The 14,445-nt window shown below is 39.0% G+C and overlaps 1 protein-coding gene across 10 annotated transcripts in view; it reads right to left on the minus strand.

The window, feature by feature from the left end:
- Positions 1-14,445, minus strand: part of Axn (protein axin) — a 68,304-nt gene that overhangs the window by 24,924 nt on the left and 28,935 nt on the right. For 9 of the 10 annotated variants that reach the window (XM_053798944.2, XM_053798935.2, XM_053798938.2 and 6 more), the window contains 5 exons: positions 14,110-14,271; positions 11,685-12,006; positions 10,264-10,390; positions 8,674-8,822; positions 846-1,103 (listed from right to left, as the gene is read on the minus strand). In XM_053798944.2, coding sequence (XP_053654919.2) covers positions 846-1,103; positions 8,674-8,822; positions 10,264-10,390; positions 11,685-12,006; positions 14,110-14,271 — 1,018 coding nt within the window. The remainder of the gene's footprint in view (positions 1-845; positions 1,104-8,673; positions 8,823-10,263; positions 10,391-11,684; positions 12,007-14,109; positions 14,272-14,445) is intronic. The other variant, XM_053798945.2, reaches the window with a different exon arrangement.

Below are 14,445 nucleotides of genomic sequence, written 5' to 3' on the forward strand. Positions count from 1 at the left end.
GATGGAGTGAGTGATGGGAAAAAGTTTTTTTTTCTTTTTTTCAGGTAACCCTACCTTGGTGGGAAACAGCCAATGTGTTAAAAATAATCATCATCAGGGTTACTAACTTCCCCATTAAAATTATTATAGTAATAAACTGTGGCCCACCATTAGAGAGAATTGGTTGTATAGAACACAGGAATGCCAGTCAATGAAATGTTTTTACTAAGTGAAGTATCTGTAACAATTTTTTTAACACACTAGCCATCTTCCACCAAGGTCCCCCCCGCACACACCCACCCGAAAAATACGAGGAAACGCATTCACCATCATTTAATCAACCACTGTCTTGCCACAAGTGTGCTGACATCACAACTCGGATAGTCTTCCATATCACATCACCCCTCCTTTAGAGAGCAGGCACTATATTTGCCACTCCAGGACTAAAGTCCAGCTAACCAGTTTACCAAAATTCTTTCATGTTACCTTGCTCACATTCAACAGCATGCCAAGACAAAACCTTCTTGTCTCCACTCACTTCAGACTAATGCACTTGTCACACAGGCCTGTTGGATGTTCAAGTCCCTAACACTCAAAACCTCTTTTACTCCTTCCCTCACTCCTTCCTAGAAATGACCCCTCCTTCCTTCCTTCCTTCCACCTCAGATTTATATACCCTCTCGGTCATTTTATTCTGCTTCATACTTTCTAAATGCTTCACTGAAAGGAATTTTGTCTGTAACATACAAGGAAATTAATTTGCTGAATGAAATAGTCTAAAAAAAAAAGCTCATCTTTAAGTGACGTTACATTCAATAAATGAAAATATCATTTGTAGATAAAATTTTATAGAAAAAAATACTTACACGATCTCTGCGGCGTGCATGGTGCAAGTTCTTGTTGATGGCGTATGGGGGGAGCATGTGACCAGGTGGCAGGTGAACTGGGTGGCCAGAAGGAAAGTGAGCTGGGTGGCCAGGTGGCAAATGGCCAAGGTGGCCAGGAGGAAGATGGGCCGGGTGGCCAGAAGGCAGATGAACCGGGTGTACCACCTGCGCTGATGGCAGGTAGTTGCTGCCGGAAACATACATGGACGGATGGGTGCCCCCGACTGTGACACTGGCCTGCAACATACACAATACACTGAAACATCCTTTTGAAACATGCCAACTTCTATAGACAATTCTCGCTTCTATACAATATATTCAAAACAACCTCACCTTACTATATTCATATTCTTATGAGGAACCTCACACTTTCTGTAAGCTTACAAATACTAGTTTCCTGAGGTTAATTTAGCTATACAGTGGTACCTTGACTTACGAGTTTAATCTGTTCTGTGACCTAGCTCATAACTCAATTTGCTCGTATATCAAATCAATTTTCCTCACTGAAATTAACTGAAATGCTATTAATCTGTTCCAGCGGAATTCCTCTTCTCGAGAAGCAGGAGAATTTTTTTTTTTTTCAACAAGTCGGCCGTCTCCCACCAAGGCAGGGTGACCCAAAAAAGAAAGAAAATCCCCAAAAAGAAAATACGTACTTTCATCATCATTCAACACTTTCACCACACTCACACATTATCACTGTTTTTGCAGAGGTGCTCAGAATACAACAGTTTAGAAGCATACACATATAAAGATACACAACATATCCCTCCAAACTGCCAATATCCCAAACCCCTCCTTTAAAGTGCAGGCATTGTACTTCCCATTTCCAGGACTCAAGTCCGACTATATGAAAATAACCGGTTTCCCTGAATCCCTTCACTAAATATTACCCTACTCACACTCCAACAGATCGTCAAGTCCCAAGTACCATTCGTCTCCATTCACTCCTATCTAACACGCTCATGCACGCTTGCTGGAAGTCCAAGCCCCTTGCCCACAAAACCTCCTTTACCCCCTCTCTCCAACCCTTTCGAGGACGACCCCTACCCTGCCTTCCTTCCCCTATAGATTTATATGCTTTCCATGTCATTCTACTTTGATCCATTCTCTCTAAATGACCAAACCACCTCAACAACCCCTCTTCTGCTCTCTGACTAATACTTTTATTAACTCCACACCTTTTCCTAATTTCCACACTCCGAATTTTCTGCATAATATTTACACCACACATTGCCCTTAAACAGGACATCTCCACTGCCTCCAACCGTCTCCTCGCTGCTGCATTTACCACCCAAGCTTCACACCCATATAAGAGTGTTGGTACTACTATACTTTCATACATTCCCTTCTTTGCCTCCATAGGTAACGTTTTTTGACTCCACATATACCTCAACGCACCATTCACCTTTTTTCCCTCATCAATTCTATGATTAACCTCATCCTTCATAAATCCATCCGCCGACACGTCAACTCCCAAGTATCTGAAAACATTCACTTCTTCCATACTCCTCCTCCCCAATTTGATATCCAATTTTTCTTTATCTAAATCATTTGATACCCTCATCACCTTACTCTTTTCTATGTTCACTTTCAACTTTCTACCTTTACACACATTCCCAAACTCATCCACTAACCTTTGCAATTTTTCTTTAGAATCTCCCGTAAGCACAGTATCATCAGCAAAAAGTAACTGTGTCAATTCCCATTTTGAATTTGATTCCCCAAAATTTAATCCCACCCCTCTCCTGAACACCCTAGCATTTACTTCCTTTACAACCCCATCTATAAATATATTAAACAACCATGGTGACATTACACATCCCTGTCTAAGACCTACTTTTACCGGGAAGTAGTCTCCCTCTCTTCTACACACCCTAACCTGAGCCTCACTATCCTCATAAAAACTCTTTACAGCATTTAATAACTTACCACCTATTCCATATACTTGCAACATCTGCCACATTGCTCCTCTATCCACTCTATCATATGCCTTTTCTAAATCCATAAATGCAATAAAAACTTCCCTACCTTTATCTAAATACTGTTCACATACATGCTTCAATGTAAACACTTGATCTACACATCCCCTACCCACTCTGAAACCTCCTTGCTCATCCGCAATCCTACATTCTGTCTTACCTCTAATTCTTTCAATTATAACCCTACCGTACACTTTTCCTGGTATACTCAGTAAACTTATTCCTCTATAATTTTTACAGTCTCTTTTGCCCCCTTTCCCTTTATATAAAGGGACTATACATGCTCTACGCCAATCCCTAGGTACCTTCCCCTCTTTCATACATTTATTAAACAAAAGTACCAACCACTCCAACACTATATCCCCCCCTGCTTTTAACATTTCTGTCATGATCCCATCAGTTCCAGCTGCTTTACCCCTTTTCATTCTACATAATGCCTCACGTACCTCCCCCACACTTACATTCTGCTCTTCTTCACTCCTAAAAGATGGTATACCTCCCTGACCAGTGCATGAAATTACTGCCTCTCTTTCTTCCTTAACATTTAAAAGTTCCTCAAAATATTCTCGCCATCTACCTAATACCTCCATCTCCCCATCTACTAACTCCCCTCCTCTGTTTTTAACTGACAAATCCATACTTTCCCTAGGCTTTCTTAACTTGTTTAACTCACTCCAAAATTTTTTCTTATTTTCATTAAAATTTCTTGACAGTGCCTCTCCCACTCTATCATCTGCTCTCCTTTTGCACTCTCTCACCACTCTCTTTACCTTTCTTTTACTCTCCATATACTCTGCTCTTCTTTTAACACTTCTGCTTTGTAAAAACCTCTCATAAGCTACCTTTTTCTCTTTTATCACACCCTTTACTTCATCATTCCACCAATCACTCCTCTTTCCTCCTGCCCCCACCCTCCTATAACCACAAACTTCTGCCCCACAATCTAATACTGCATTTTTAAAACTATTCCAACCCTCTTCAACCCCCCCACTACTCATCTTTGCACTAGCCCACCTTTCTGCCAATAGTCGCTTATATCTCACCCGAACTTCCTCCTCCCTTAGTTTATACACTTTCACCTCCCTCTTACTTGTTGTTGCCACCTTCCTCTTTTCCCATCTACCTCTTACTCTAACTGTAGCTACAACTAAATAATGATCCGATATATCAGTTGCCCCTCTATAAACATGTACATCCTGGAGCCTATCCATCAACCTTTTATCCACCAATACATAATCTAATAAACTACTTTCATTACGTGCTACATCATACCTTGTATATTTATCCTCTTTTTCATAAAATATGTATTACTTATTACCAAATCTCTTTCTACACATAGCTCAATTAAAGGCTCCCCATTTACATTTACCCCTGGCACCCCAAATTTACCTACTACTCCCTCCATAACATTTTTACCCACTTTAGCATTGAAATCCCCAACCACCATTACTCTCACACTTGATTCAAAACTCCCCATGCATTCACTCAACATTTCCCAAAATCTCTCTCTCTCCTCTACACTTCTCTCTTCTCCAGGTGCATACACACTTACCATACCCCCATGTCATTACGATTTCTTGAGGCATACACACTTATTATAACCCACTTTTCACATCCAATCTTTATTTTACTCCACATAATCCTTGAATTAATACATTCATAGTCCCTCTTTTCCTGCCATAGCTTATCCTTCAACATTATTGCTACTCCTTCTTTAACTCTAACTCTATTTGAAACCCCTGACCTAATCCCATTTATTCCTCTCCACTGAAACTCTCCCACCCCCTTCAGCTTTGTTTCACTTAAAGCCAGGACATCCAGCTTCTTCTCATTCATAACATCCACAATCATCTCTTTCTTATCATTTGCACAACATCCATGCACATTCAGACTTCCCACTTTGACAATTTTCTTCTTATTCTTTTTAGTAATCTTTACAGGAAAAGGGGTTACTAGCCCATTGTTCCCGGCTTTTTTGTTGACTTTTACAACACGCATGGCTTACGGAGGAAAGATTCTTATTCCACTTCCCCATGGATATAAAAGGAAAAGTAATAAGACCAAGAACTATTAAGATAAAATCAAAGAAAACTCAGATGAGTGTGTATAAATAAATGTGTACATGTATGTGTAGTGTGACCTAAGTGTAAGTAGAAGTAGCAAGACATACCTGTAATCTTGCATATTTATGAGACAGACAAAAGACATCAGCAATCCTACCATCATGTAAAACAATTACAGGCTTTCGTTTTACGCTCACTTGGCAGGAGAAAATACTTCAATATAATGCCAATATCAACTCTACTGCTTATTTATCTATCACAATTGATCTAATATGACATGATAAACAATAAAAATAACATAGAAACATGATATATATTCTAGAATGAATAAAATATGTCATTATGTGACGAGTGGTGGTGGCCACTCCCGCTCTGACCATATCTTCCCATTTTTCTCCTTCAGAAAATGGAGTGTTTGTGAGGCTAACTGCACTAGATCACTAGTTTCATAAGGAAAACACTGACACAATGTATTTATAAATAAGAAATATTGTATAAAAACATAATAAAACACAATAAACTGGTTTTATGAAGTGTATGTATTTACCTTGGAGAAGACGCTGGCAGAGGTGAGTGTAGAAAAGATAGTCTACTTGCTACACTCTTAATGCTACACTTTATCGCTACCTTAATTGCTCCACTCTTGACTGGTGCTATAGCCTTTATCGATTCCTCTTGCTTTAGTATCATACATAACTTAGAAATACAGTGGAACCCCGCTTTACGATCACCTCCCAATGCGACCAATTATGTAAGTGTATTTATGTAAGTGTGTTTGTACATGTATGTTTGGGGGTTTGAAATGGACTAATCTAATTCACAATATTCCTTATGGGAACAAATTCGTTCAGTACTGGCACCTGAACATACTTCTGGAATGAAATAATATCGTAAACTGGGGGTCCACTGTACTACGGTGGTACTGCCTGGCCAAGTCCACAACTCGCACACCTCGATCGTGTTTATCAATGATTTCATTCTTTAATTCACTGGACATCATCCTCTTTTTCTTCTTGGCACTGTCCTTTAAGAACATAAGAACATGAGAAAGAAAACTGCAACAGGCCTACTGACCCATGTGGATTAAAATATATTGAATATGTCACTACAAGACTCGTTCATAACGTTGATGAATGAGACACACTTGTGCAACTTCTGGATATTTCCATTCCAGAATAAAGAGACCCAAATGTTGGAGAAATGTTTGATCATCGTGGAGCAGGTCCATGTCTCCCCCCCCCTGGATTAGCCCAATGACCTACCCAGTCTGGTCACCTCCACTCAAGGAAGGAGCACGGCACCAGACCCAGCAGCACAAGCTAGTCAGGTCCAACTCTCACCCACCCACACACACTCATGTATTTATCTAACCTATTTTTAAAACTACACAACGTTTTAGCCTCAATAACTGTACTCGGGAGCTTGTTCCACTCATCCACAACTCTATTACCAAACCAGTGCTTTCCTATATCCTTCCTGAATCTGAATTTTTCCAACTTGAAACCATTGCTGCGAGTCCTGTCTTGGCTGGAAATTTTCAGCACGCTATTTACATCCCCTTTGTTTATTCCTGTTTTCCATTTATACACCTCGATCATATCCCCCCTAATTCTACGCCTTTTGAGAGAGTGCAGATTCAGGGCCCTCAGTCATAGGGAAGATTTCTGATACATGGGATCATCATTGTCATCCTCCTCTGTACGTTTTCCAGAGCATTTATATCCATTCTGTAATACGGTGACCAGAACTGAGCAGCATAGTCTAAATGAGGCCTAACCAAGGATATATAGAGTTGAAGAACAACCTGAGGACCTCTATTATTTATACTTCCTGATATGAAGCCAAAAATTCTGTTAGCTTTATTGCTAATGCACTGTTGTCTTGGTTTTAGTATTAATATCCACATTATTTAGTTTATATGTGGCATGGTTATTTACCTGTCCAACATTTAGAACTTTGCATTTGTCAATATTAAACTGCATCTGCCACTTCTCCGACCATTGCAGCAGTCTATTCAAATCATCCTGGAGTTCTCTAGTGTCCTCATTAGAATGAATTGGACGGCATATTTTGGCGTCACCAGCAAATTTGCTTATGTCGCTATTTATTCCCTCATCTATGTCATTTATGTAAATTGTGAACAACAACGGGCCCAACACTGACCCCTGAGGAACACTGCTTGTGACGTGCCCCTATTCTGATTTCTCCCCATTTATGCAAACTCTGCTGCCTATTTGTCAGCCATGCCTCTACCCAGGAAAAAATTTCTCCTCCTATTCCGCGTGCCTTAAGTTTCCTCAATAGCCTCTGGTGTTGCCTTAAGTTTCCTCAATAGCCTCTGGTGTTGAACTCTATCGAAAGCCTTACTGAAGTCCATATACACAATATCATATTCATTACCATGATCTACCTCCTCAAACACCTTAGTGAAAAAAGCTAGTAAATTCGTAAGACAGGAACGCCCCTTTGTAAAACCATGTTGAGATTCATTAATCAATCTGTGCCTATCAAGATGGCTACGAATTGATTCTGCAATTATCGATTCCATAAATTTTCCCACTATGGAGGTAAGGTTTATTGGTCTATAGTTCGAAGCCAAGGACCTATCACCTGCCTTGTAAATAGGTATTACATTTGCCATTTTCCACTTATCATGCACTATGCCAGTTTGTAGTGATATGTTAAAAAGATTAGCCAAAGGTATGCTAAGTTCCTCTTTACATTCCTTTAACACCCTTGCAAACAGTTCATCAGGGCCTGGGGATTTGTAAGGTTTTAGTTTCTCTATTTGTCTGAGGATCATGTCACTAGTTACTGCAATCGTGCATAGTTTACTTTCTTAGGACCCATGGTTAGAAAAAAGAAATTTGGCAAAATAACTGCACAAAACGCAAGCACAACACAAGAGAGATGCTTCCACGGTGAGGTAAACACATGCACTACTGAGCAGATGTTGTAGCGTTCACTGCACCAACTAGTGGTGGTGTTCTGAAGCTTGCTCATAACTCAGATTTTGGCTCGTAACTCAAAGCAAAAAATCGACCGAGCAACAGCTCGTAACACGAAGAACTCGTACGTTGGGGCACTCGTAAGTCGAGGTTCAACTGTACTAATATGATCTAGGTTATATAAACTTGTATAAATGTGTATATAACCACAAACAAGCAAATTAAAAAACAGCCACACCATATATGACAAAGCAGCAGCAGAACATAACCAGAAATGTTCAGATCTGTACAATTATCACTCATGGCGAGAGTATGGCTTGTGAAATCACTTCTTCACCAGTATTCACAATTATTTATGCATACAATAACCTTACCACTGCTTTAAGAGCTTCATATTTAGTATCCAATGCAACACTGCACAGCAATTTGTTTTAAACACTGGATACTTCCCACCAATGTATAGTGGCACAGAAAGGAATAAAAATTCAACATTACTCATTTTCTAGTAACTGCAATTAACTAACATAACCTTGCAAGTCTGTTAACAGTTAAGAGGAGAACCAAACAATACTGTTTCATGCCCTCCCTTACACACTTAACTGAAGGACTTAAGTCCTGGAGGTGGAAAGTAATATACCTGCACTCTAAAAGAGGTTTGAGATATCTGTTGTTTAGAGGAACATCTAAACTGTGGTATCTGTGTGCCTTTGGAAAAACAGCGAGTGTAAATGATGGTGCAAGCTCTTCTTCATCGGGTGACCCTACCTCGGCGAGAGACGGCCAGAATGTTAAAAAAAAAAAATCCTTGTCATACCTTGGAGGAGTGCTGTGCTGCGGTGAGGGATCTAGCAGGCTGCACTGAGCTTCCTCTTCTACCAGAGGGGGATCTGGGACGTGGAGAACCAGGAGAACGAGCCGGAGTGTCATTATTGCTGTCTTGCCAAACTCTTGACACATGTTCATCTACAGAGGAGGATGTTTTGAAATTTAACACAGTCTAAATGAACAATGATTTACATGATCATGCTACATATAGCTAAAAAAAGAAGTGTGGAATATAAATATTATTCATACTAATTCCTAAGTGACTATACAACTGTTTACATTTTTATTCTTTCTCAGCCTCTTTTCCAACCATTACATTATAATATACTTTTATGTAAGTGATACCATCTACTTATCACATTATACTGTAGTATCATTTATTTTTTATTATTATCACACTGGCCGATTCCCACCAAGGCAGGGTGGCCCGAAAAAGAAAAACTTTCACCATCATTCACTCCATCACTGTCTTGCCAGAAGGGTGCTTTACACTACAGTTTTTAAACTGCAACATTAACACCCCTCCTTCAGAGTGCAGGCACTGTACTTCCCATCTCCATTTAGTCTTCATATTTCAAAACTAAGTACCCCAATACACTGCTTTTTTTTTTTTTCTATTTTGCACAGGTCAAGCAAGCATGGTATATACGTACTTTAAAATCTACCAAACCCTCACCAATGCTTTGTATTATATTTCCCTGATATACATAATCAATTCCTTCAAATACTGTACATAAAAGACAAATAAATGAAAAGATAATTAAAAAGGCATCTGTATTTATTCTTCACTAGATATAGAAATGTTCCCCATTTAACGATGGTTTGACTAATGATATTTCGACTTTATGATGGTGCAACAGTAAAGTATATTCAGTACTGTACATTTATTGACAGGATAAACTTGTATTCATTTATACAATTTTCAATACTGATATTTAATTAGTTTCAGTAATTATTTATTTCCTGTAATTGTTTTACATGATGGTAGGATTGCTGGTGTCCATTTTTCTGTCTCATGAACATGCAAGGTTTCAGGTACATCTTGCTACTTCTACTTACACTTGGGTCACACTACACATACATGTACAAGCATATATATACACACACCTCTGGGTTTTCTGCCATTTTCTTTCTATCTTCTTGTTTATTTCCTCTTATCTCCATGGGGAAGTGGAACAAAATTCTTCCTCTGTAAGCCATGCGTGTTGTAAGAGGCGACTGAAATGCCGGGAGCAAGGGGCTAGTAACCCCTTCTCCTGTATAAATTACTAAATTTGAAAAGAGAAACTTTTGTTTTTCTTTTTGGGCCGCCCCGCCTCGGTGGGATATACGGCCGATGCGTTGAAAGAAAGAACTATTCATTTACTTATTCATTGACAGTAGTTATTTATTTACTTATTAACTTATCATGATATATATTCATATTCGACTTACAATATTTTCAACTTATGACGGGTTCATTGTGACGTAACCCCATCGTAAGTCAAAGAGCACCTGTATATTTACCTTTGAGGGATTTTGAGTTTTCTTACTCCCAGAGTCCAGCCCTGTGGCAGGTAAACCACTCCAGATAACTTACCCAGTATGGACTGACAAGGATCTGCATCATCAAGGGGAATCTTCTGTGTCAGCTTGTCGAGAAGAAGTGACGGAGGGAGACTGTTAAAGGCGTGTTCTCTCCGGCACTCGTCAGACACATTGTCCCCCTGCAATGTGGTAAGCAAAAGCACACTAAGAGGCTTTCCCTTCTTCATACTTACAAAATCAGCAAGTATTAACAACTCTTCCAAGGACCTCTGCATTAAAATGAAAGACAGGGAAGCCACAATGATAGCTGAAAGAAAATTCAAAGACATGTCAAGAACAGTGAGAATCAATTAACCACTTCACTGTCCGTGCCACAGTACTACGAGTCTGGAGTCTAACCGTGCTGTAGAACTATGCGACGAGCTTAGCTCACTCAGATAATCGGTGAGAGGTAAATTGGAGCCTAGATATGAGAGAACTGGTTGATGCAGTAAGTATGCACCATATAGAAAGAAATCCTGCCACACGCAGTACATAATGGAAAAAAAACTGCAGCAGTGTTAGATATGGAGGACATATTACCAAAATAAAAAATTATGCTGATTGGTTTCAGGACTGGAAGTAGGTGAAACTGAGCTCAAAGTAGCAGAAATATTTAATTTTTGCTAGTCCAGAGTAAACAAATCAGATTACTCATCCAATACGTGTCCAACTGGTCGGTCTAACATGCGTTCACAAATGTACTGACATCATTTATACAATTATTACAATAATGCATAACAGTAAATCTCTTTTTTTGTGAACAAAATTTTTTTGTGTGAATAAAAATTAAAAATGGAATTCATGTGTAAAGCTTCAAAACGTAACTAATGAACAGAGGAAATGTTATTTTAGTGCCAGGAATGCCTGCATTGTTTATTCTGGACCCTATTTTGAAATTGGCATATTTTCAAATGTGTGTGAAATTGGCCAAATTTTAAATTTATGATCACTTTACTGGGTAGCTGAAATAGGCGACTGGGCAGCTTCTTGTACTCAATCGATAAAATGGAAGTCATACCAGCGAAATAGCATAATTGGCCTAAAACAGAACTCGGTGGGTAAATCACTGATACATAAATATTGATGACAGCAAAATTTGCGGAAGTGTAGTTTCGTAAGTTTCTCATCAAATTTTGTACTTTTTATTTTATTACCTTCAGAGAAAGATTCTCTACCATTTCATAAGAAAAAATGCATTTTTTTTTTGTTAAATTTTTGGACCCTGTGGACACTTTTCTGACTGGGGGTCTAGACACTTAAAAGGATCAAGGATGTAAAAGATAACGATTTTACAGATGTGTGGTTACTTTATCATAGCCACAGGTAAACTCTGGATAAAATAAGACTACAATGTAAATGAATATACGTATGTACCTGATAAAATCTACTCAACATATACCAAGTGAAACAAATTAAAGTAACCCAACTCACCTCCTGGATCTTCTTAAAGGACTGTTGTACTTTCTCCTGTGATTCTCTCTCCCTCTTGACTTTCTCCAGTCGTTCTATTAACAATGCAGCAAACTCCCCAGGCTTCATGTTAGGAATGGATTCGTGCCGGAGACGGTGAGTGCGAGGCATAAATGGCACACCACCGTGGAGGATCCCAGTGCCTCCCTGACTGCCAGAAAAGCTGCTCACTCCAGCAGCACTCAGGCAGAGCTCTCGATTCTGACGCGCATTTTCTCTCATTCTGTAGTATTGTCTTTTAAGATATTTAGGGTTGATGGGGCGACCTACTGACATACCATCTCTGAGGAGAATAAACAAAATCAGCAGATATCCTTTAACAACCAAACAGGGTTGATGGGACGACCTACTGACATAACCATCTCTGAGGAGAATAAACAAAATCAGCAGATATCCTTTAACAACCAAATAGCGTGCGTGAGTGTGTTAGATAGGAGTGAATGGAGACGAATGGTATTTGGGACCTGACAAGCTGTTGGAGTGTGAGCAGGGTAATATTTAGTGAAGGGATTCAGGGAAGCCGGTTATTTTTATATAGCCGGACTTGAGTCCTGGAAATGGGAGGTACAATGCCTGCATTTTACAGGAAGGGTTTGGGATATTGGCAGTTTGGAGGGATATGTTGTGTATCTTTATACGTATATGCTTCTAAACTGTTGTATTCTGAGCACCTCTGCAAAAGCAGTGATTATGTGTGAGTGAGGTTAAAATGTTGAATGATGATGAAAGTATTTTTCTTTTGTGCAGTAAATGTCATTTACATTTGTTTACATCTGTTTAGTGTGACTGAACAACGAATGTAAGTGAAAGATGATATAAAGAATAAAAGGCACAATACTGTGACTGGAACAATACACAAATAACTCTCACATAAGAGACAAACATTCACACCTCTATGAACACAGATGTGTAAAACTTTTCAACACGCTAGGTGTCTCCCACCAAGGCAGGGCGGCCCACAACAGAAACAAACACTTTCACCATCATTCACACATAATCACTGTCTTTGCAGAGGCATGCAGATACAACCGTTTAGATATCACTCTAAACAGCAAATCTCTATATAATATAATTTGGAAAAAAAAAAAGTTGAAACAAAGCAACTTGCTTCACACAGCAAGTACTCATGTTGCTATACAATGATCACCAACATCACCTTCACACAGCAAGTACTCATGTTGCTATACAATGATCACCAACATCACCTTCACACAGCAAGTACTCATGTTGCTATACAACAATCACCAACATCACTTTGAAACCTCCATATCTTTAAGTAATAGTCAGTTCTCACACATTCTCATCTAAAATCAGTGCGAACTTTTTTGCAAGACAAAATAATTTATATTTTTTCAAACTCGCTGGCACTGCGGGCACATTTATTTTAGACCCTTTGGCAGTTTAAGGGTTAATACACGATACCACCAGCCTGAAACATTAATGTCTGATGACGCTGGTTAAAACAACAAATATATCCTCATTTTAATATTAAAAACCCACATTTTACTAAAAGATAAAAAAAAAAGTTTATATAATAATACATTAAAAAAATACTGTCATCATATACTATGATCCTGTTATTTAATATACAAGATACAATAGTAATTAATGCAACAAACAGCTAAACTTATCTCCCATTTCTTTTTTCTACTTACAGCTTCATCTTAAATCTGTTTCAAGATGCAAAGTACTGCAGTCCAAGACTATACGTTACCACAGATCCCATGGCAACGCAAGGCAAAAGGGAAGCACATAGATCACACCTAAATCAATACCAGATACATGATGCTGTAGGTAATTATCAAAATCTCAACATTTTGTATTCATCTGCATCCCTTAAAATACTTCATACTTGTATACTCTCCTATTGCTTACTCTCTTAACATTCCTATATATTAATGTCTTTATTCCTTCACAACTTCATGGACAAAATTTCCTAGGCAGAAAATGATGCCACCATCCATCATCTGTCAATGATTACTGCCCTCCCCCTCCCCAACCTCACGTCAAGTCTCCTGAATGAGAAAGGAAATTCTGTATTACAAGAAAAAGAACTATTAAGAAACACACAGAAAATATACTGTAAATGTAAACCGAGTGTAAGTACATAATTGTAAGATTAATCTGTCCTCTTACATGATCATGAGGCAGAAAGAAAAGACCAGAAATCCTGCCAAAGTGCAAAATATTAACAGGCTTCCATTTCGCACTGGTATGACAGGAGGGTAGTAGCTTCATGGGTAGTTGTTGTCTAATAGCTCCAAGTAAGTCAAATGCTGCCTGAGCTAGAATGAGCTTGAAGCAGAAAAAGCAACATGAAAGCATTATGGCAAAATGTGCAACATGTGTTGAGCAGCAGCCAGCTGGTGCAGACAAGTGTACTCACACAGAAGAATCAGTGCAGGAGAGGGTGTCGTCGGTGAGAGCGTCAGAACTCAGACTCTGCAGTTCTGAGTCCTGTCTGCTGGACACGTGCGCCGAGGAGTAAATTGCGTGGTAGGGGTTCACACCCCCTCCAACACAGCTGCTGCTGCCATGCAAATATTGCCTAGAATATAAACACAATAAAATGGTAACTAAAAACAAGGAAAAGCAAAACAAACTAAAGGTGAAAACTTTAGCAAACTTAAACTAAAACTGAGTACAACATAACCAAGAGGAGTGAAGCATACATACTAGTAAACAAAAGCATAACAAAAAGTGAAAAAAGAACTAATTCAGT

Source organism: Cherax quadricarinatus, chromosome 66, assembly GCF_038502225.1.
Source record: "Cherax quadricarinatus isolate ZL_2023a chromosome 66, ASM3850222v1, whole genome shotgun sequence".
Classification (NCBI taxonomy): Eukaryota; Metazoa; Arthropoda; class Malacostraca; order Decapoda; family Parastacidae; genus Cherax; species Cherax quadricarinatus.